The 23,724-nt window shown below is 37.7% G+C and overlaps 1 protein-coding gene across 20 annotated transcripts in view; it reads right to left on the minus strand.

Annotated features, from left to right (window-relative positions):
• The window catches only part of MAPK10 (mitogen-activated protein kinase 10), a 374,268-nt gene that overhangs the window by 177,967 nt on the left and 172,577 nt on the right, over nucleotides 1-23,724 (minus strand). For 17 of the 20 annotated variants that reach the window (XM_055589015.1, XM_055589012.1, XM_055589011.1 and 14 more), the window contains one exon: nucleotides 11,701-11,772. The exons of 1 other annotated variant lie outside the window; for it this stretch is intronic. In XM_055589015.1, the coding sequence (XP_055444990.1) occupies nucleotides 11,701-11,772 (72 nt within the window). Of the gene's footprint in view, nucleotides 1-11,673; nucleotides 11,773-23,724 lie in introns of all 20 variants that reach the window. 2 more of the 20 variants (XM_055589022.1, XM_055589024.1) reach the window with 1 other exon arrangement.

Genomic DNA, 23,724 nt, shown 5'->3' on the forward strand with positions numbered 1-23,724 from the left:
TTGTTGGTCTTCCCTTGTGGCTCAGCTGGTAAAGAATCTGCCTGCAATGCAGGAGATCTGGGTTTGATCCCTAGGTTGGAAAGATCCCCTGGAAAAGAGAAAGGCTACCCATCCCAGTATTTTGACCTGGAGAATTCCATGGACTATACAGTCCATGGGGTCACAAAGAGTTGGACACGACTGAGCAATTTTCACTTTCACTTTCAGCTTATAATGACTTCCTCACCAAGCTTAATCATTTCTAGCTTTTAATTAAAAAGTGTCTCCAGACACTGCTATAAAATCAGTGTACAGCCAACAGGTTTCAGAATGGCCAGGTAATAAAATATTTTTCTATCATTTGTGGTGGAGACAGTCAGTTCTCTGTGGATACTCATGTGCTCTACTACATTTCCCAGCCTCCCTTGCAGTTCTATTGGGGCATTTCTGGCCAAGGGATTACAAACAGAAGTGGCAGGTGCCACCTAATGCATTTAGTAGGCGTCTTGAGCTTTTTCAGAATGAGTTAGAGATGTATTGAGTATATAACCAGATAAATATTTACCTTTAGAGAAGATAAACAAAAGAAGAGTTGAATAACATATTTCTGCTTAGTACTGGTTTTAGAACTCAGAATGAAAGTGGACATTACTCTTCTTAATCTACTGAAAAATTTCACCTTTGCTAAAATTTTAGCCTTTGAACCCCAACCTCAATAATAGCTTTGCAGAAGAGCAAAATTATCACTTCATATAAATTTTTTGAAATCTTACACCAGAAGGGTAATGAAATTAAAATAGTGTATTTAAGGAATTGGGTTTCCCTGGTACTCAGATGGTAAAGAATCTACCTGCAATGCAAGAGCCCCAGGTTCAATCCCTGGGTTGGGAAGATCCCTGGAGAACAGAATATCTACCCACTAATTAGTTGACATCTTAGGAACACTTATATAGATTAAAGTGGAATCCACAAATTGGTGCTTTTCTGACAGAGCATTAAAGTAATGCTCACCAGGCTTCAGCAGTACGTGAACTGTGAACTTCCAGATGTTCAAGCTGGTTTTAGAAAAGGCAGAGGAACCAGAGATCAAATTGCCAACATCCGCTGGATCATGGAAAAAGCAAGAGAGTTCCAGAAAAACATCTATTTCTGCTTTATTGACTATGTCAAAGCCTTTGACTGTGTGGATCACAATAAACTGTGGAAAATTCTGAAAGAGATGCGAATACCAGACCACCTGACCTGCCTCTTGAGAAACCTGTATGCAGGTCAGGAAGCAGCAGTTGGAACTGGACATGGAACAACAGACTGGTTCCAAAAAGGAAAAGGAGTTCGTCAAGGCTGTATATTATCACCCTGCTTATTTAACTTCTATGCAGAATACATCATGAGAAACGCTGGGCTGGAGAAAGCACAAGATGGAATCAAGATTGCCAGGAGGAATATCAATAACTTCAGATATGCAGACGACACCACCTTTATGGCAGAAAGTGAAGAAGAACTAAAGAGCCTCTTGATGAAAGTGAAAGAGGAGAGTGAAAAAGTTCGCTTAAAACTCAACATTCAGAAAACTAAGATCATGGCATCTGGGCACATCACTTCATGTAAATAGATGGGGAAACAGTGGCTGACTTCATTTTTTGGGGCTCCGAAGTCACTGCAGATGGTGACTGCAGCCATGAAACTGAAAGACACTTACTCCTTGGAAGGAAAGTTATGAACAACCTAAACAGCATATTAAAAAGCAGAGACATTACTTTGTCAACAAATGTCCATCTAGTCAAGGCTATGGTTTTTCCAGTGGTCATGTATGGATGTGAGAGTTGGACTATAAAGAAAGGTGAGTGCCAAAGAAATGATGCTTTTGAACTGTGGTGTTGGAGAAGACTCTTGAGAGTCCCTTGGACTGCAAGGAGATCCAACCAGTCCATTCTAAAGGAAATGAGTCCTTGGTGTTCATTGGAAGGGCTGATGTTGAAGCTGAAGCTCCAATATTTTGGCCACCTGATGTGAAAAGCTGACTCATTTGAAAAGACCCTGATGTTGGGAAAAATTGAAGGCAGGAGGAGAAGGGGGTGACAGAGGATGAGATGGTTAGATGGCATCACCGACTCAATGGACATGAGTTTGGGTAAACTCCGGGAGTTGGTGATGGACAGGGAGGCCTGGCGTGCTGCGGTTCATGGGGTCACAAAGAGTCAGACACGACTGAGTGACTGAACTGAACTGACAGAGCATTATTAACCAAACACTGAAAACCACAGATAATTCTGGGATCTTTTACAGCACAATTATTTTGACAGATATAAGCAATAACTTCATTTAATCTTATTACTACCTCAACCATAATTGCTCTCCTAATATTGAGCTACATTTACATTCAGGTTAAGATCATTCAACAAGAAGTCAAACCTGAACTTTTACATGCTTCAAGCAAACCAAACACATACTCACATAAACCAATAGAGAAGTTTATCATTACAGAACCAAATCTTAGGTAGTAGCTATGCATTTTTGTTAGATAGTATTTAGTAGCATAACAGAATCTACTTACTAACTGGAATAATTACTTAATAAATCTATAAAAAAAGCCTGCCCGAGGTATAAGACATAAGTGTAACACTAAAGTCACTCTTTTGAAATCTGTGTAAAAGTTAAGTTTTTGTTTATTTAGAATGGCCACCATCTATGGCTAGGAAAATTATTATTACTATATATACACACATAGCAATTTGTTATCCAGACATTAGAGTAACAAAATAAAATTTAGTTACCTTGTCAGATAGTAATATTTTATATCTATTAAGAAAAGTGTTGCTTTAACTAGAAAATTCAGCATGCTCAGTCTTGGCCATTATATCTAACAAGGGGCTATACCAAAAAACACTAACTTCTGAAGACACTGAAGAACAATTTTGACATTAAGAACTCTACAAAGAGACTGCTATTTATGTCATTACCCAGTAATATTTTAGACCTTATACATCACTACTGTCCTTTGGAATTTATATAAAAGTCTTCTTTTTTTCCTACTGGTGACCAAAAGAATCTTAGGCTTCTTTGCTTTTAATTATAGTATTTTGGTTCTGAGTCCTATTTAGTCGCTACTCAGTTCAGTTAAAATTCTGTATAACCAATAGAAGATGTCAAAATTCCATGATGAGACTGGATAAAGACATTCTAGTAAAATGGTTCAGGTTTCCAACCCCAGAATAAAACATAATTGAATTCTGTCTTGGTAGTTAACGGCATTGTAAAGACTAAATGAGATAAAGTCTTAGTGAAGTCCTCACAGATAGTAAGCATCTGTTAAGTATTGAGGCGTTTCCTTTTCTGACTTGTTATCGTTTAGCATAGTTATCACTGAGGTTTTAACTCAAAGTGGAATAAGTTTTCTTTATGTTTTAAGCCAAGCTACTCCCTACTGTGCTTTAGACTAAATGGTGTGTTCTTTGAGGAGAGTCACCATATCCACCCTGTACCCCTAATTTTTACAAGTTACACGTCCATATTAGAGGTACTCAGTAAAGAAGTGTGTTAGTTGCTTAGTTGTGTTTGACCCTTTACAACCCCATGGGCTGTAGCCCTCCAGGTTCCTCTGTCTGTGGAATTCTCCAGGCAAGAAATACTGGCGTGGGTAGCTATTCCCTTCTCCAGAGGATCTTCCTGACCCAGTGATCAAACATGGGTCTCCTGCATTGCAGGCAGGTTCTTTACCATCTGAAGCACCAGGGAACCCCACTCAGTAAAGATGTGTTGAATAAATGAATGATGGAGCCAATCAATAATCATTCAATGTGTAGATGTCTCCAAGCAAAGAAGGCCCAAAGAGTTTCTGTGTCACAGCAAAAAAGCAGATCACTGAGCTCAGTCTCTTTATTTCTAGTGTTACATAAACCCATAATTGTTGACTCACTGACATGAACCTCCTGTCTCTTAAGGCTTTCTGAAAATCAAGAAATCATTTTAAATGATTTGTAACCAACTCGAGCATCAATAACAGGATAGGGCAATAAGTTGATAAATTCTTAGATAAATGTTAGATTAATACTTGTGATTAACAAATTAACCAAAATACAAATTAAATATATTCTGGTCCCATCACTTCATGGCAAATAGATGGATAAACAGTGGAAACAGTGGCTGACTTTATTTTTCTGGGCTCCAAAATCACTGCAGATGGTGACTGCAGCCATGAAATTAAAAGACGCTTACTCCTTGGAAGGAAAGTTATGAATAACCTAGACAGCATATTAAAAAGCAGAGACATTACTTTGTCAACAAAGGTCTGTCTAGTCAAGGCTATGGTTTTTCCAGTAGTCATGTATGGATGTGAGAGTTGGACTATAAAGAAAGCTGAGCACCGAAGAATTGATGCTTTTGAACTATGGTATTGGAGAAGACTCTTGAGAGTCCCTTGGACTGCAAGGAGATCCAACCAGCCCATCCTAAAGGAGATCAGTCTTGGGTGTTCATTGGAAGGACTGATGTTGAAGCTGAAACTCCAATACTTTGGCCACCTGATGCGAAGAGCTGACTCATTTGAAAAGACCCTGATCCTGGGAAAGATTGAAGGCAGGAGGAAAAGGGGATGACAGAGGATGAGATGGTTGGATGGCATCACCAACTCAATGGACATGGGTTTGGGTGGACTCCAGGAGTTGGTGATGGACAGGGAGGTCTGGCATGCTGGAGTTCATGGGTTGCAAAGAGTCGGACACGACTGAGCGACTGAACTGAACTGAACTGATGTGCACTTATCAAGATGTTAAGATGTTGGGAAATTGACTTGATTTTCAAAGGTGAGCACATTTCTACTAGTGCTTTTCTGAGTTTTTATTTACCCTCTTTTATTCAAAAAGCACTTATTGAGCATTTCCTGAATTAAGGTAGAATTCTGGGGTTGGAAGACAAGGATGAGGACGCCCTGGCCCTACCCTAGAGGCCATCACCATTGAGCTGGGAAAGCATAAACCTGTACAACCAACGGTAACACAAACTGGGATGTGGTAAATGCTGTAGACACCAGTGGTTTGCATGCGGTTTCCAACATACATTATCTCTCTGTGCATATATTTCTTGGTTAAAACCATGACTCATCTATTCAGTACAGCAGAGTTCCAAAAACAGCAATTTTCACAGATTTTTTCTTAATTCACAGAGTGAAATTTAACAGTTCTTCACTTTTCTACTCAATTGAGAAAAGAGGGCTAATAAAGCTTACCTACAACTCTGGAGAATCAAGAGTTCTGGCACTTTCAATTCCCTGTTGGTCTATATTTTGTAAATGATTTATACAAGGGCAAACTTAAGATTGTTTTTTTATTATCTATGACAAATTCCTCCCCATAATAGAGCAAGAAACCTCCTGCCTGCAAAAGCGGCTTAATGTTTTTAAAGAAAAAAAAATGAAATGAATAGGAGTAGCTAAAAAATTCAATGAATCTCATGTTCTTCAAATAATTCAACAAAGAAATAAGGTTATTTCTACAGTTAACTGACATATTTGCTGTTGATAAGTAACTACCTGGGCAATTTTATTTTCTATATTTTCTGTGATTTCTTTCTTATAACAGTGAAAAACCTGGAAATATGATATAACTTTTTAAAGTTAGAGATTAAGATTCAAGAGACCTAGATTCTGGATATTCTTGTTGTTTAGTCACTAAGCTGCATCCGACTTTTTGTGACCCCATGAGCTGTATAGCCTGCCAGGCTCCTCTATCTATGAGATTTCCCAGGCAAGAATACTGGAGTGCATTGTCATTTCCTTCTCCAGGGACTCTTCCGCACTTAGGGATGGAGTCCATGTCTCCTGCATTGGCAGGCAGATTCTTTTACCACTGAGCCACCAGGGAAGCCCTCCATTTTGGATATACTCAATCCCTAATTGTTGACAAGTTACTTAAAAGTCTTCACATACCACCTGTGAGGCAAGAAGTTGGGAAAAACCTAACCCTACTGTACTTGGTGTTAAATGCCACTGCATACCAGGGATCCATGAGATGTCTCATAAAATGAGAAGCTTCCAAAGCACATAGTTTGAAAGACAACTCAAGCAAATAAATAGATAAAACTCAAATAAATAAATTCTGTATTCATTTAGAGAAAATAAATACACCATTTTCTTTAAATTGCTAGAATAGTAAATGAGGCACACAGCTACAGGAAAGAAAAAATAAACATCATCAAATTAAAATTCTCCATGGAAAGTAAATTAAGCACTCTGAGTCACAACTACAAATATCCTGCTTGCTATGATATTTTTAGGGTTTGTTTTAAGTTATAGAATACACATGTATATTTTCTAGGTATTAAAACTTCACAGTAAGCAAAAAAAAAAAAAAAAAATCAGAGCCATTAAAAAAGTTCTTGCTTCATTTCTTCTTTTTATTCCTTTGCTTTAAACTCTTTAAGAACTCTTCCTAGAAACAGACATTCTGAATCTGTACCCAAATTTGGGGAGATGATTTAAAAATAAATTCAACCTACACACAAGCTTTTTGGATTAAAAATAATAGCTGAAGTTTTAAGATTTTTTGGATACTTTCTTAAATTCAGATTAATCTCAAAATATGTAAAAAATAAACATTTTTTGTTTGCTTTTGGTTTGGTTCTTAAGGGCTAATGCCCATGGTAAATGACTAGGATCATGGACACTAAGGAAATGGCTTACAATCATAAAGCTTGCAAATGGTCCAGATATTCTAACCATAAATTCAGGCCTGCTCGTTTTCCACCAGGGCACTATCACAGCTGCAATTGACTGCATTAACCAAACATGTATCATTCATTCATTCATTATGCAAATATTTGGTGAGAGCCCACCCTCTGCCAGATATTATTGTTAGTACTACAACACAGCTATGTGCAGAGGAGACAAAATCCCAACTATGTGCTGCTAATTATTCAACAACTGGCTGGGGTTGGGGGAGGGAAGAGGACTTATCTGCACGAATTGTTTATTTACATAATGTACATATTCCTATCATGACAGATCTACCAACCCAATATCACTGAACTTAGAGCAGGCAAGAGGTGTGCACGCTCAACGCTTGTGAGCCTTGTCAGCCTGTGGGAGCTCACAGCACATCACTGAAAAACTTCCATGCCCAAGCGAAAAAGGTATTCCAGCAGAGAGAAACAACATGCTAGTCACATATATCAAAAGCTGTCATGGAGGGGACAAAACAGAAAGACAAAGAGGTTGGGTAGGAAGTGTGAGATAGGCAGTGTGGAGTAGGAAGGGGCAATTTTAGATAGGTAAGCAGGAAAGACTCCTCTACAAATGAATATTTGAGCCAAGTTCTGAAGGTAGTGAATGAGTGAGATAAGTGGGCAATAAAGGAAGAGTATTTTAAGGAAGCGTGTCTAGGTGGCAATACCCAAGGCAAAGGCTTAGGTATTTATTTTAAGAATTTTTACCATTAGTGAGGTGGGAAGACATCTCACTGACCGAATGGTTTTTCTGTTTTATTTGTTTTCTTTTTAATCAAGGAGTGACGTGATCTCCCTTATATTTTTCAAATATATCTCTTGATGAAGTTTTGAGAGTAAACCCCTTAAGCTCTTGCAATAACCCAGGCTTGGATCAGAATCAGCTCAGTTCAGTTCAGTAGCTCAGTAGTGTCCGACTCTTTGGGACCCCATGAATCACAGCACGCCAGGCTTCCCTGTCCGCCACCAACTCCCAGAGTTTACCCAAACTCATGTCCATTGAGTTGGTGATGCCATCCAACCATCTCATCCTCTGTTGTTCCCTTCTCCCTCCACCTTCAATCTTTCCCAGCATCAGAGTCTTTTCAAATGAGTCAGCTCTTTGCAACAGGTGGCCAAAGTATTGGAGTTTCAGCTTCAGCATCAATCCTTCCAATGAACACCCAGGACTGATCTCCTTTAGAATGGACTTGTTGGATCTCCTTGCAGTCCAAGAGATTCTCAAGAGTCTTCTCCAACACAACAGTTCAAAAGCATTAATTCTTTGGCACTCAGCTTTCTTTATAGTCCAACTCTCACACCCATACAAGACTACTGGAAAAACCATAACCTTGACTAGATGGACCTTTGTTGGCAAAGTAATGTCTCTGCTTTTTAATATGCTGGCTATGTTGGTCATAACTTTCCTTCCAAGGAGTAGGCATCTTTTAATCTCATGGCTGAAATCACCATCTGCAGTGATTTTGGAGCCCCCCAAAATAAAGTCAGCCACTGTTTCCACTGTTTATCCATCTATTTGCCATGAAGTGATGGGACCAGGTGTCATGATCTTAGTTTTCTGAATGTTGAGCTTTAAACCAACTTTTTCACTCTCCTCTTTCACTTTCATCAAGAGGCTCTTTAATTCTTCATTTTCTGCCATAAGGGTGGCGTCATCTGCATATCTGAGGTTATTGATCTTTCTCCCGGCAATTTTGATTCCAGCTTGTGCTTTGTCTAGCCCAGCGTTTCTCATGATGTATTCTGCATAGAAGTTAAATAAGCAGGGTGACAATATAAAGCCTTGATGTTTTCCTTTTCCTCTTTGGAACCAGTCTGTTGTTCCATGTCCAGTTCTAACTGTTGCTTCCTGACCTGCATACAGGTTTCTCAAGAGGCAGGTCAGGTGGTCTGGTATTCCCATCTCTTTCAGAATTTTCCACAGTTTATTGTGATTCACACAGTCAAAGGCTTTGGCATAGTCAATAAAGCAGAAATAGATGTTTTTCTGGAATTCTCTTTTTTGATGATCCAGTGGATGTTGGCAATTTGATCTCTGGTTCTTCTGCCTTTTCTAAAACCAGCTTGAACATCAGGAAGTTCACGGTTCATATATTGCTGAAGCCTGGCTTGGAGAATTTTAAGCATTACTTTACTAGCATGTGAGATGAGTGCAATTGTGTGGTAGTTTGAGCATTCTTTGGCATTGCCTTTCTTTGGGATTGGAATGAAAACTGACCTTTTCCAGTCCTGTGGCCACTGCTGAGTTTTCCAAATTTGCTGGCATATTGAGTGCAGCACTTTCACAGCATCATCTTTCAGGATTTGAAATAGCTCAACTGGAATTCCATCACCTCCACTAGCTTTGTTCGTAGTGAAGCTTCCTAAGGCCCACTTGACTTCACATTCCAGGATGTCTGGCTCTAGGTCAGTGATCACACCATCATGATTATCTGGGTCGTGAAGATCTTTTTTATACAGTTCTTCTGTGTATTCTTGCCACGTCTTCTTAATATCTTCTGCTTCTGTTAGGTCCATACCATTCCTGTCCTTTATCGAGCCCATCTTTGCATGAAATGTTCCCTTGGTATCTCTAATTTTCTTGAAGACATCTCTAGTCTTACCATCAGAATGGATCAGAGTGGTAATGGAGAAATTGGTAAGATTCTAGATATACTTTTAAAGGGGAGCCAACAGAATTTGCTGACAGATTGGATGCAAAGTGTTGTCCAAAAGTTTATTCTGAAGATTTTGTTCTAAGCAACTGGAAAGAGGGGTTAGCATTTACTGAATTAGAGCAGAGCAATTTTGAAGGAAAGATCAAGGATTTGGTTTGCTGTATGTGTCATTTGCTACACCTATTAGACATTTGAGCTGAGATGTAGAACAAGCAATTGGGTATATGAGCCAAGTTTCAGGGAAAGCCTTGCTAGAGGTATAAATGGGGAGTATTCACGGTATCGATAATATTTAAAACACTAGAGTTCAAATGAGAGCCCCACAAGAAAGAGCATGAATTTAGTGAAGATTTAGTTAACTACTTAACAAAAACATATTCTCAGTGCTCTGCAAGTATGAACTCACTTGTTTCTTATAAACCTATTACCTTTTCCCTTTTTACTAATTAACGGAAGCACAGTAAGGTTAACTAACTTGCCCAAGCTCACAAGTAAATGGCTAAGTGGCAGATTTAGAATTTCTAACCCAGGCTGTTCAGATTCAGAGCTTTGTTTTCTTTTTTTTTAATTTTAATTAAAAGAGGATAATTACTTTACAATATTGTGGTGGTTTTTGCCATACATTGACATGAATCAGTCATGGGTGCACATGTGTCCCCCCATCCTGAACCCCTCTCCCACCTCCCTCCCCACCTCATCGTTGTCCCAGAGCACTAGCTCTGAGTGCTCTGCTTCATGCATCGAACTTGAACTGGTCATCTATTTTACATATGGTAATATACATGTTTCAATGCTATTCTCTCAAATCATCCCACCCTCATCTTCTCCCACATATTCCAAAAGTCTGTTCTTTACATCTGTACCTCTTTTGCTGCCTTGCATATACGATCGTCATTACTGTCTCTCTAAATTCCATATATATATATATATATATATATATATATATATATATGTGTGTGTATATATATATATATGTATGTTAATACACTGTATTGGTTTTTCTCTTTCTGACCTACTTCACTCCAGATCCAGAGTTCTTATTAGAGAAATCATCTGAAAGCCTGGAAATTTTTGGCACAACAACAATTTAGAGGCCAGGAAAATAAAATAGATCAGTAAATCCTATTCATAGAACATAATACATTTTATTTTTCCATAGAAATTCTAACTACACTCAGCGTAGAGAGTAGATTTACCAGTGTTTTGTTTTCTTTGTACTTTTCTATATTTTCTATAATAAGCATGTTACTTCTAGAATTAGAAAATATTGTATTAAAATAATATTATTTTGAGTTATTTTTTAAACCTCATTTCAAGGGACATATGTCATTCTGTGTATATAACGCATCTTGATGAGAAAATACAGCAAAAATCATTACATAAAAAATGGAAGTGCTCTCTGTTTGGAGTACGATTAGAGCTACTATAAAATTTACCAGCCACATAACAATTCTTAGTGTAAAACTGAGCTCTGTTAATGATACAATGACCACAGTCTTAAGTCAGAATGACCTAAACATACTTAGAGTAGGTACGAGTACCTCAAGTAGACTTTTTCTTAAGAATATCATTTGTATGAATACAAGAGTGCAGACCTTCTGTTGTCCATGTACGCTACCTTGTCACTAGTAGGTTAGAGATACCTTTATTTGTCACTATTGCTGCTAGTCTTACTTTTTCCCAACTACTGGCTAGAACAGGGCATTGAAAAACGAACTAAGGGCTGTGTGTGCGTGCTCAGTTGTGTCTGACTCTTTGCGGCCTCATGGATTGTAGCCCACGAGGCTCCTCTTTCCATGGAATTCTCCAGGCAAGAATACTGGAGTGGGTTGCCAGTCCCTTCTCCAGGGGATCTTCCCAACTCAGGAACCAAAACCCCGCCTCCTGCGTAGTCTGCACTGGCAGGTGGATTCTTTACCACTAGTGCCACCAGGGAAGCCAAGCCAAGCACTACCTACACACTGTTACCTCTGAGTCCTGGAGACTCTGTGCTTGGGGCTCATCAGTCCTTGCATCAAAAATAATATCATCTATTTCAGCTATTTTGATTATTTAAACCACATTTTAAGGATTTGAAAAAGACATATTAATGCTGTTAAATATAGTAAGAAATCACTTTATACTGTGATTAAGTACAATATTTGCAATATTAAAAAAAATTCTCTTCATTCCTATTCTAAGATAAATGGACTGGGGGAAAAAAAATCTAGGCATCCAATTCTACTCCCTAGGCTACTTTTAATTCTATATAAACACTAACTTTAGTGTGAAACGTGCAAGATGAAATGGCAAAATGGAAATACAAGGGAATATACTGTACCTTGTTTTACCTGTAAGGAACACACACCTGACAAAAGGCAATTTTCACATCCAAGGTTGGTTCACTGCAGTAGTACAATAAATGGAGGCTCATAAATACCTACAGGAAAAAAGGGGGGCATGAATTGCTAACTCACCTAATCATTCATTATTTAATAGTTACAAACTTTAGTATAATTTGAATTATACACAAGGTGTCATACACAACATATATTTGGCATAATCCTTTTCAGACCAGTGCTAGGTACTTTTCACAAATTGCAAATATTAAATGAAATAAGGTAAAAAAGGTCTTATCATCTATCCTGATGGATGTCATCACAATCATGAAGACTAGATATAAGAAATTGAATATACCTCATATGTTAAAGTTAATTACATCCTATCACAGAGCACTTTCAGTTCTGGGCTTTCCTGTTGACTCAGATGGTAAAGAATCTGCCTGCAATGCAGGAGACCCAGGTTAGAACCTTGGGTCAGGAAGATTCCCCTGGAGAAATGAATGGCCACCCGCTCCAGCATTCTCAGCTGGAGAATCCCATGGACAGAGGAGCCTGGTAGGCTATAGTCCATGGGGTCAAAGTTAAGTACATCTTATCACAGAGCACTTTCAGTTCTAGGCATCTAATTCTTAAAAATATCAAATATATGTTCAAGAAGATATATATAAGAATATTTATTGTAGAATTAAGGGCTTCCCCAGTGGTTCAGCAGTAGAGCATCCGCCTGCAATGCAGAAGAGGCAGGAGACTCTGGTTCAGTTTCTGGGTCTGGAAGATCCCCTGGAGAAGGAAAAGACAACCCACTCCAGTTTTTTTGCCTAGATAAGCCCATGGACAGGAGAACCTAGTGGGCGATAGTCCATACAGTCGCAAAGAGTCAGACGGGACTGAAGCAACTGAGCACACACTCAAATAAAATTTAATTTATAATAAAAGTACAGACAGGACTTGGAATAATTGAATCAGAGCTTAGGGTATCAGCATAGATAAACATTTCAAACATGATGCCGAATGCGGAAAAAGTATCTTTCAAAAAAGTATCAATATCATTATTAGTGTAAAATTTTGAAGTATATAAAATAATATAAATTGCTTTGTTATCTAACCATATAACCATAGAGTAAAAAAGATACTATATTAACATGTGTTTAATCGTGGTGGTAAGAAAAGATATCAAGTATATTATTTTCTGTATGTTTCTTAAAACTCCTAAAGTTTTAAGGGGAGGATAATAATCTAATGGTGGAAGTGCCAAATTAGGTATTGGTTATTTGGAAATGATGAGGCAGCATCAGAAAAATCCAACTGAAATCTTATTCAGTTCAATTAAACACACTTTATTGAATATTTATTATGCAAAAGATACAATTCTGTGATTAAACAATTTTAAAACCACTATTGACAAAGACTTCTGTTTCAGGCAATATGAATGGCAAGATATCCTGAAAACCACTTTCAGTGCAAAATTGTTAAAAAGGTTAGATGAAAGAGACAAAATATTTTTAAAATGCATAGCTGAGCTGCTCAAAAAGAAAAAAAGGTAAGAAGAATTCTGCGAGACCGAAAACAAAGTGAAAGGATCCATGCGGAGAAGTAAATGAGCTGAACCTATCACTTGTGCGCAGACCATCTGCTGATGTCTGAAGATCAGAACCTTAGCTTTTAAAGGGCAGCAGGCAAGAAGCCGAAGCTTGGAGCTGATCTGTGATGGGTAGTCACACCAGAAACACCTGCATAACATTTACTACAAGAAGTTTCAAACAAAACTCTGGAACAAGCAAAATAATTCCAGAAGTTCAGAATTGCAAACATATACACACATATATATTTTTTACATTGGAATGTGTGTAGATTTTTTAAATACAAAGAAGAATGGCAGGAGTAGAATATATAAGACATTTCTGAAGAACAAGGTGGATATTTGAGGGAGTTGGGAGAGAATTGCTCCACCAGACAATAAGATTTAATATAAAGCTGTAGTATGTAAAGCTACATGGTATTATTGATGCTGAGAGAGTTGCTCATTCATGTCTGACTCTTTGTGGCTCCATGGACTGTAGCCCACCAGGCTCCTCTGTCCATGGGGTTCTCCAGGCAAGAATACCGGAGTGGGTAGCCATTCTCTTCTCCGGGGGATTTACCCGACCCAGAGATCAAACTGGGGCCTCCTGCACTGCAGGCAGATTCTTTAACATTTGAGTCAGCAGGGAAAGAAAGTGAAAGTGGAAGTGAAAGTCTCAGTCTTATCCGACTCTTTGGAATCCCATGGACTATACAGTCCATGGAATTCTCCAGGCCAGATTACTGGAGTGGGTAGTTGTTCCCTTCTCCAGGGGATCTTCCCAAACCAGGAATGGAACAGGGGTCACCTATATTGTGGGCGGATTCTTTGTCAGCTGAGCCAACCAGGGAAGCCCAAGAATAGTGGAGTGGGTAAGCCTAACCCTTCTCCAGAGGATCTTCCTAACCCAGGAATCGAACCCGGGTCTCCTGCATTGCAGGCAGATTCTTTACCAGCTGAGCTATCGGAGAAGCCTGATTAATAGATCAGAGAGCCCAGAAGCAGATGCTTACATACATGGAATCAAACAGATAATGTTATGTTAATGTAGATGTTTAAACCTGATTACATTAAAGATACCTGGGGAAAGATGAAACTGTGCATTAAACCATGCAGAGACAATTAGTCATGAATATTGGGGCAAGGGGAGAAAGGACGTACACCCTTTGCTAAGAGACAGTTGCTTCTCGTATTTGTGCAAGTCTTACAGGCAGAGGCGCTGGCTGCCTTTATTCCAGACTATGTTCTCAAGGATAGTTATAAGAAAAAACAGCCTTGGAAGGGAAAGATGCCACTCTCTGGAGTATAAGGCAGGTTTTATTACTATCTATTATCCAGTATAATATAGACAAGGTGCCCCTCTAGGTTAAAGGTAAGGCATGCTAACCGCCCACTACAAGAGATTTGGGTAACCCTCTTTTGTAACACAACTCACTGTTTGAGCGGTAGTCATCTGACCTTCCTTGAGTCACCCTATGGGAACTGGGTTTGAGAAACTGGCATGAATTCTGACACTGTAGCTCCTGCTGTTAATGTGAGTAGTAAAGAACTTTTCACCTGACTCGGGAACTGCGTTTCTTCTGCCCCAGCATCCTCTGGCAGGCTTGTTAGCTTGCAGGCAGAGAAACATCTTAGACTGTTAAAAGTTCTTGACAATCTCTACCTCACATTGTATACAAAACACAATTCCAGATGGATAAAATTGTTTAAGAAAGTCCAAACTTTACATAATATGGAAGGAAATGTAGTTGAATGTCTGAAAAATACATCATAAATAATATGCAAGTTGCTGGTGGGAGTTGGGAGGGAAGTTCAAGAGGGAGGGCATGTATGTATACCTGTGGCTGATTCATGTTGATGTATGGCAGAAACCATCACACTACTGTAAAGTAATTATCCTCCAATTGAAATAAAATTTTAAAAAAATATGTAAGTTGCTACCTTATAAAGGAAACTGTTGACAAAACAGACTACTTGAAATGAATCATTTCTGTTTATGAAAAAATGTGACAGGGTTAAAAAAAAGTAGGCCGTAAATTCAGAAAAGATATTTGACAGACACATAACCAGAGGAAGATTCATCCAGAATCTATAAAGAGCTCCTAAAATACGAGAATAAAAAGGCAGAGAATCCACAAGAAGAATGGACAATAAAACATGGATTACATTTCATAGAAAAAGAAATATAAAAGCTTTCATAAATATATGTGTAATTTTAAGCCACACTGAGATACTATTTTATACCTATCAAATTGATAAAAACTGAAAAGTAGGATAATGTTCAGTTTTTACAAAGCAGTTGCTCAGATGGGGATGTTTATACACTGCTGATAGTTATACACTACTGGCAGTTGGAATAACCAAATTTAGGGGCAAAATAGCACTATGAAATAAACTTACATACCCTGCTGCTGCTGCTGCTGCTAAGTCGCTTCAGTCGTGTCCGACTCTGTGCGACCCCACAGACGGCAGCCCACCAGGCTCCCTCGTCCCTGGGATTCTCCAGGCAAGAACACTGGAGTGGGTTGCCATTTCCTTCTCCAATGCATGAAAGGGAAAAGTGAAAGTGAAGTCGCTCAGTCATGTCCAACTCTTAGCGACCCCATGGACTGCAGCCTACCAGGCTCCTCCATCCATGGGATTTTCCAGGCAAGAGTACTGGAGTGGGGTGCCATTGCCTTCTGCTACCACCCAGCAATTCTATTTCTACACATATTTCCAGAGACACTCTTGTGTTTTGCTACCAGGATACATATAAAAGGCAGTTCATGAGAATACTTTTGTAATGGTAAAATAAATAATATAAGCATGTATAATATCATGTATGAAACGAGTCGCCAGTCCAGGTTCGATGCACGATACTGGATGCTTGGGGCTGGTGCACTGGGATGACCCAGAGGGATGGTATGGGGAGGGAGGAGGGAGGAGGGTTCAGGATGGGGAACACATGTATACCTGTGGCGGATTCATTTTGATATGTGGCAAAACTAATACAATATTGTAAAGTTTAAAAATAAAATAAAATTAAAAAAAATAAAAGTCTTAATAACAATCTCAAAAAAAAGGAAAAATAAATAAATAAATTATATTGTGCTAAACAAACAAACAAAAAACTAATACTAGGAAAAAACAAATAATCATAGAAAGACCAATGAATAAATAAACTATGGTACATTCATTGAGTACAAAGCAAAGAAATGGTTGTTCAAAGAAACAAACATCCAGGTGACACAATATCATAAACATGTTAAACAAATGAAAAGAAATCCTACAGTATGTAGTTTCTTTTTTCTTTGATTGGGCTTCTTTTGTTCAGCAAAATGCTTTTAAATGTATCTATGTTGGCATAAATATCAATAATAGTTCTATTTATTGCTGAGTAAAATGTATCAGTTAATGTATCTATTCTGCTTTTAGACACTAGAGGTGTTTCTATTTTTTGGATATCAATAATGTTGCATGAACATTTATGTACATGTATTTTTGCACAAATATGTTTTCATTTCTTTGGGGAAAATATCTAAAGAGGGAATTGTTGGGTCATTGGATAAGGATATATTTAACTTATTAAAAACTGTTAGACACATTGGCTACCCACTGTAGCAATGCATAAAAATTCAGTTGCTTCACATCCTTGCCAACAATTGGAGTTATCAGTTTTCTAAATTTTAGTGAGTATTTAGTAATATTTCATTATAGTTTTATTTTTTACTTCCCTGATGACTAATAGTGTTAACAACTTTTCCATGTGTTTATTGGCCATTTATTTATCTTATTTGGTGAAGTGCCTTTTCAAGTACTTTGTCCATTTGGTGAGACTGTAGATAGGGGAAGGGGGTTGTCTTTTTATAGAAATTTTAGAAATTCTCTATTTCGGGTAAAAGTTTACTATTACTTACATGTATTATGAATATTTTCTTTCAGTCTGTAGCTTACATATTCAGGTTACTAATGTTGATTTTCAGTGAATAATAATTTTATGAAACTTATTTTACAATTTATTTTCCTTTAATTATTAGTGTTTTCTTGGTTTTGTTAGGGCTATTTGACCACCCCAAGTTCATTAGGATTTTCCTGCACATTTTCTTCATGAAGCTTGACGTTGTTATTTTTATTTTTAGGTCTGTGATACCTCTCCAATAAATTTCAATTCATGCCATGATGTATATGTTGAGATTCACTTTTATTTCCTTACTGATACCCAGCGGCTCAAACATTCTTTTTGAAAAGACTTTCCTTTCCATATTGAGTTGCCTGCTGTCTTCGTTCAATTGACTGCACCAGTGTAAGTCTATTTCAGCACTCCATTCTATTCCATTTATCTGTTGTCTATCTTTAACCCAACACCATCCTGTCTTGATTACTGTAGATTTATCATAGTCTTAAAATTAGGTAAATACTTCAAATTTTTGTTTTTATTTGGGAGACTAGTCGAGGTCTCTGCATTTCCACATTAATTTTAAAATCAGCCTAGTGTTTCAAAATATTAATAAATTAAAAAAGAAAAACTTCTAAAATGTTGTTTTGGATTGCATTGGGAAGAACAGATATCTTAATGTTGAGTGTTCTATCCACCACAATCATAGTATATTTGTCCATTTACTTGCTGCTGCTGCTGCTGTTAAGTCGCTTCAGTTGTGTCCGACTCTGTGCGACCCCACGGACGGCAGCCCACCAGGCTCCCCCGTCCCTGGGATTCTCCAGGGAAGAACACTGGAGTGGGTTGCCATTTCCTTCTCCAATGCATGAAAGTGAAAAGTGAAAGTGAAGTCGCTCAGTCGTGTCCGACTCTTAGCGACCCCATGGACTGCAGCCTACCAGGCTCCTGCATCCATGGGATTTTCCAGGCAAGAGTACTGGAGTGGGGTGCCATTGCCTCCTCCAGTCCATTTACTTGAGTACTCTCTAATTTATCTTGGTAATGTTTTGCAGTTTACAGTATATAAGTATACCTTATATATTTTTTAAGTTTACTCTTAAACATTTATATTTTTGATGCAATTATAAATGACATTTTCATTTTCACTTCCTAAACACTCATTTCTAAAAATAAAGTCAATTTTTGTAAGTGACCTTATATTTAGAAGCTTGCTAAATTCACTTATTATGTGTGTGTTAGTCACTCAGTCGTGTCCAACTCTTCGGTACCCCACACACTGTAGCCCACCAGGCTCCTCTGTCCATGGATTCTCCAGGCAAGAATACTGGAGTGGGATGCCATTCCCTTCTCCAGGGGATCATCTTGATCAACAGATTGAACTCAGGTCTTCTGCACTGCAGGTGAATTCTTTCCTGTCTGAGTCACCTAAATCTAGTAAATACTTTGCTGATAGTTTAGGAGTTTCTTCATACACAAAAATGTCTTCAGTGAAGACAGTTTTTGCTTTTTCCTTTCCAGTATGCCTTTTTTTTTTTTTTTCAGCTAATTGTCCTGCCTTTGAAACGTTGAATAGAAGTGATGACTTGCTGATAATCTCTGCCTTTTAACAGATCCACATATCCATTTTCATTTAAATTATGAACGTTAGTTTTGAATGTGTGTGTGCTAAGTCGTTTCAGTCTGTTTCAACTCTGAGAGTCTATAGACTGTAGCCTGTCAGTCTCCTCTGTCCATGAAATTCTCCAGGTAAGAATACTGGACTGGGTAGTAATGCCCTCCTCCAGGGGACTCTTCCCGGGGGATCAAAACCACATCTTTTATGTCTCCCGCATTGGCATGCGGGTTCTTTACCACTAGCGCCACCTGGGATGCCATTAGTGTTGTATTTATTCTTTTATCCCAATTTTCTGGAAGAGCCTTCCTGTAAGAATTGAGCATTGTTTTGTTTCCCATTTTATTTTACATAATAAGTTATTATTTATACTTCTTTTTCTTTTTTCAATGAGTGTTGTTCTAGAGTTTGCAATCTTCATTTTTAATTTTTAGTAAATTAGATTCAAATAATATTATTCTACTCCACACATGTAGTTTTAAAAACTTACAATAGTATGCTTCAATTTTCACCTCTAATCCTTTAAGGTATTGTTATCATATGTTTTATTTATACATATTTTATAAACCCTATAGCACATTGCTATTATTTTTCCTTTGCTTAAGTCATTCTATTTTAAAGAAATTTAGAATTTACAAAGAAAAGTATTTTATATTTAATCATATATTCTAGGTGTAGTCCTTTCACACCTCTAAGTTTATTCTTAAGCACTTATATTCTTATATTTTCATGTTATTATAAATGACATTTTTATTTCATTTCCATTTTCCAAATGCTCATTTTCCACATTTAAAACATGATTTTCCATGACTTTCCTGGTGGTCCAGTGGTTAAGACTTCGCTTTCCAATGCAGTGGGTATGGGTTCGATCCTTGGTCAGGGAGATAAGATCCCACATGCCTTGAGGCCAAAAACCCAAAACATAAAACAGAAGTAATACTGTAACAAATTCAATAAAGACTTTAAAAATGTTCTACTTCAAAAAAAAAAAAAGGGGGTTGTTCCCTTGCTGTTTCACTACCTCGTGTGTGCGTGTGTGCTCAGTCACTCGGCCATGTCCACTCTGTGACGTTATGGACTGTAGCCTGACAGGCTCCTCTGTCCATGGGATTTTCCAGACACGAATACTGGAGCGAGTTGCCATTTCCTCCTCCAGGGGACCTTCCCGTAGAGTGCATTAAATGGGGAAATGTTCTCCCAGCCACTCTCAGTCTTTTCCTTCTTCTCACAGCACTTTGTTCATACTTTTATTATTAGTATCTTATAATACTGTAACTGTTCATATGTTTGCTCCATACTATATTATGACCTTTGGGGAAAATGATTCTGTTTTATTCATGCTCACAACACCAGGACAGAGCACTACTCTTAGTGTATAGCTAATGTCAAATAAATGTTTATTGAATAAAAAAAGAATCAAAGGAAAAAAGCTTCTTTCCTTCTCTACCACAAATCTAAGTATTATCACTATCTTCTCATATTGAGACCTGTGAATTTTCAATAAATTTGATGCAAACAAATTAGTAATGAGGAGTCTGCAGTAGTGAAAGTACGAAAGAGCCTAGCAAAGACAGCCTCAGAAATCTTACCAAGCAGGAATGTTTTTGTTCTGTACTGCTGAACTGGACATGTGGGAAATAATAACATCCAGCCCACCCACCTGAAATGAACAATGTATTTTAATTTTTAATGAATGAATAATCTTTCTATGGAAAGCAAGCGTCTTGACCTTTCCTGGTTTGCATTATAAAGATTCCAAATGTATTAATTGCACCTATGACCAAGTCACTAAATCAAGGCAGAAGCTTCTTGTGCTACAAAGGGACATTAAGGGAAAAAGGACACTCAGTATGATAATTCTAGTGAATTACAGAAAGCTAGTCTGGTAATTATATTTCCTGATAGCATGGTAGAGAACATCTGGCACCATTACATAGAAACAGCATAAATGGCCAGGGCATTATCCTGACATTAGTCTGCAGTGGAATTAGTGAGAGCATCTTGGTATCTATGAATAGCTTGAAAAGGGAGGGGATGGTAACTGGGGGAGTTTAGTGCTTTCAATTACTGGTTGTTCTTTTGGGAAAACCCCCATATGTTCATTTCTTGCCATGTACTCTACTGAGTTCCTCCTCATTACATGCCTATAGGAGTTAATGGCTACTCTGAGCAGAACAGTAGGCCAAATTGCATGAATGAGATACACTTGAGAATTCATTAGGCTAAACTGGTGCACAGCAGTTGCTATAAAAGAATGTAACTATGATGTGTTTTAATAGCTTAGACCAATACTTAAATTCTTTTGTATGTGAGATGTGCCAGCTAAACCACAGGAAGCTTGAGAATCTTTGCAGATGAAAAAATCAAATTGTTCTGGGCAGCTCCAGGCTCCCATGGTTTGTCACTGAAATGCAATATATAGAGGGGAAGACCAAATGAACTACTGATTCCAAAAATAGCCTAAGGTCCAGCAGTTGCCAAGGTGAGTTGGTACACAACAAACTCATTGTAAATAATTTTTGTATTTCATACATGTCACATTTATTATAAATGACTAACAGCCTGCAAGCATATATATAATATTAAATACAAAGTCACTGTTAATTACAAAAAACACTGCCTCTTCTATGCCCAAAACAATTCTCCCAACTATGTGCAGAAAAAAAGTAATTATATCTTAAAACTAGTAATTATCTTTCCAAGTGCTGATATAGAAAATGAAATTAAATTTAATTTTCTATTAACAACTGTTTATATGTTCACTTTAAAATATTATTAAGTCTTTACATCCATGGACTATCATTTAGAGCAGGACTCAGCAAGCTGTAGTCCATGGACCAAATTCAACTCACTGCTGCTGCTGCTGCTGCTAAGTCGCTTCAGTCATGTCCAACTCTGTGCGACCCCATAGACAGCAGCCCACCAGGCTCCCCCATCCCTGGGACTCAACTCACTACCTGCTTGTAAATAAAGTTTTATTGGAACACAGCCCATTGATTCATTTACATATTATCTAAGGCTGCTTTTACACTATTGTGGCAGAGCTGAGTAATTGTAGGAGGGAATATATGGCCTGCAAAGTCTAAAATATTTACCATCTCACCATTTACAAAAATGATTGCCTCTGATGAGAGCACTCTTCCCACAAACATCTAGGAGAACATAATTAACTTCAGGACATATGCTATCTCCTTTCAAGGAATCAGTGCTTGTCTACCTCTAAAAGCTGCTGCTGCTGCTGCTAAGTCACTTCAGTCGTGTCCGACTCTGTGTGACACCATCGACGGCAGCCCACCAGGCTCCCCCGTCCCTGGGATTCTCCAGGCAAGAACACTGGAGTGGGTTGCCATTTCCTTCTCCAATGCATGAAAGTGAAAAGTGAAAGTGAAGTCACTCAGTCATATCTGACTCTTAGCAACCCCATGGATTGCAGCCTACCAGGCTCCTCCATCCATGGGATTTTCCAGGCAAGAGTACTGGAGTGGGGTGCCATTGCCTTCTCCGCCTCTAAAAGCTAAGTATCTCTTAAAATACTATTTATATAACAAGATGATTCCTTCCACAGAAGTCCTCTGATAAGCTTATTTAGCAGAAGTAAAGCAATAGAGACCAAAATGTAAGCGATGGGTGGTTGTATTTTGTTGTTGTTTAGTCGCTAAGTCGTGTCTGACTGTTTCGCAACCAGAGATGGGGGAAAGAGGCAAATGAATAAGAAATGGAGTGGAGTATTAAGAGATTGAACATATCAAATAAAAGATGTAGAAGTGGTGAAATTCACCAACTCAAGAATTATAACATGTACAAACATTGTTGAGCCTTCTGAATTTTGGACATAGAGCATTGCTTCCAGTCCTGGAAACCTGGTAAACTTAGCTAACGGAAACTCATATCACAAAGCTCTACATGTGCTGGGTAAAATATAACAAAAAATTAACAGACAGCTGAACTTATAGTAAAAAAGGAAAACTGCCAGTGATGTTGAAGTTAATAAGCTTACAAAATCTGAGTGTGCACATCTCTTCCCACCTCCATGCTCAATGATACTTCTTCAGTTGTTTAAAATTGGCTATGCTGGGGATATGCTACAAACCTGAGCACTTTTTCTCAGAGAGCTTATAATTAAACATTTACTAACACACCACTGGAAGTTATGAGGTACCGAAAATGATAGAGAAAAAAAAAAAACCACTAAAAGATGATTCATATATTTTCTATAAATATCATGAGGAAAGCAAACATCACAAGTGAGAATCGTCAGATACTGTAAAAGAAATATTACAACACCACAAGAATTTCAGACATGACAGAAAAAAACAGAAAGACCATATGTAGGAATGAGCAGAATAATTAAAGAGTCAAAATAAATGTCATAAGAAATAAGCTAGTGATGTGATAAAAGGAAAAATGGATAGATTTGAAAATGAACTAAATAGAAATTGTGAAAAACGTAGCTTTAAAATTAAAAGCCTTATAGATTAAACAGGTTAAACTGAAACAGTTGAGCTAATGAACTGGTAGGACATTCACAGAAATTTGTGACAGAATAATAAAGAGATGAAAAATATGAAAGATTGAGAGACATATGCAATACAAGGTCAAAAATAAATATAATGGGAGTTCCAGAAAGAACAAAGCAAATAAACAGAAAATGCAAAGGGGCAATATCTGAAGTAATAATAAAGTAATAACGTGAATTTAATTCTTAAAAACTGAAAAACATAATGAAGTGCTTAGCAGGATAGATAAGGATATATCCATGCCTAGAAATATCATGACCAACTGTAAAAGAGCCAACACAGTGATAAAATCTTAAAAACAATTAAAGATAAGAGTCAGAATCCCCAGAAAATAATGACTGGACTGAAGGAAGGCTGATGGGCATAAAATAAAGTGGGTAGGAAAAACGATGTTTTAGAAATAAACCAATTAAAACACGCTATAGAACTAACATAATGAGAACAATAAAACGTACAAACAAAAGAGATCAGTTTATCACC

Source organism: Bubalus kerabau, chromosome 7 (assembly GCF_029407905.1).
Source record: "Bubalus kerabau isolate K-KA32 ecotype Philippines breed swamp buffalo chromosome 7, PCC_UOA_SB_1v2, whole genome shotgun sequence".
NCBI classification, from domain to species: Eukaryota; Metazoa; Chordata; class Mammalia; order Artiodactyla; family Bovidae; genus Bubalus; species Bubalus kerabau.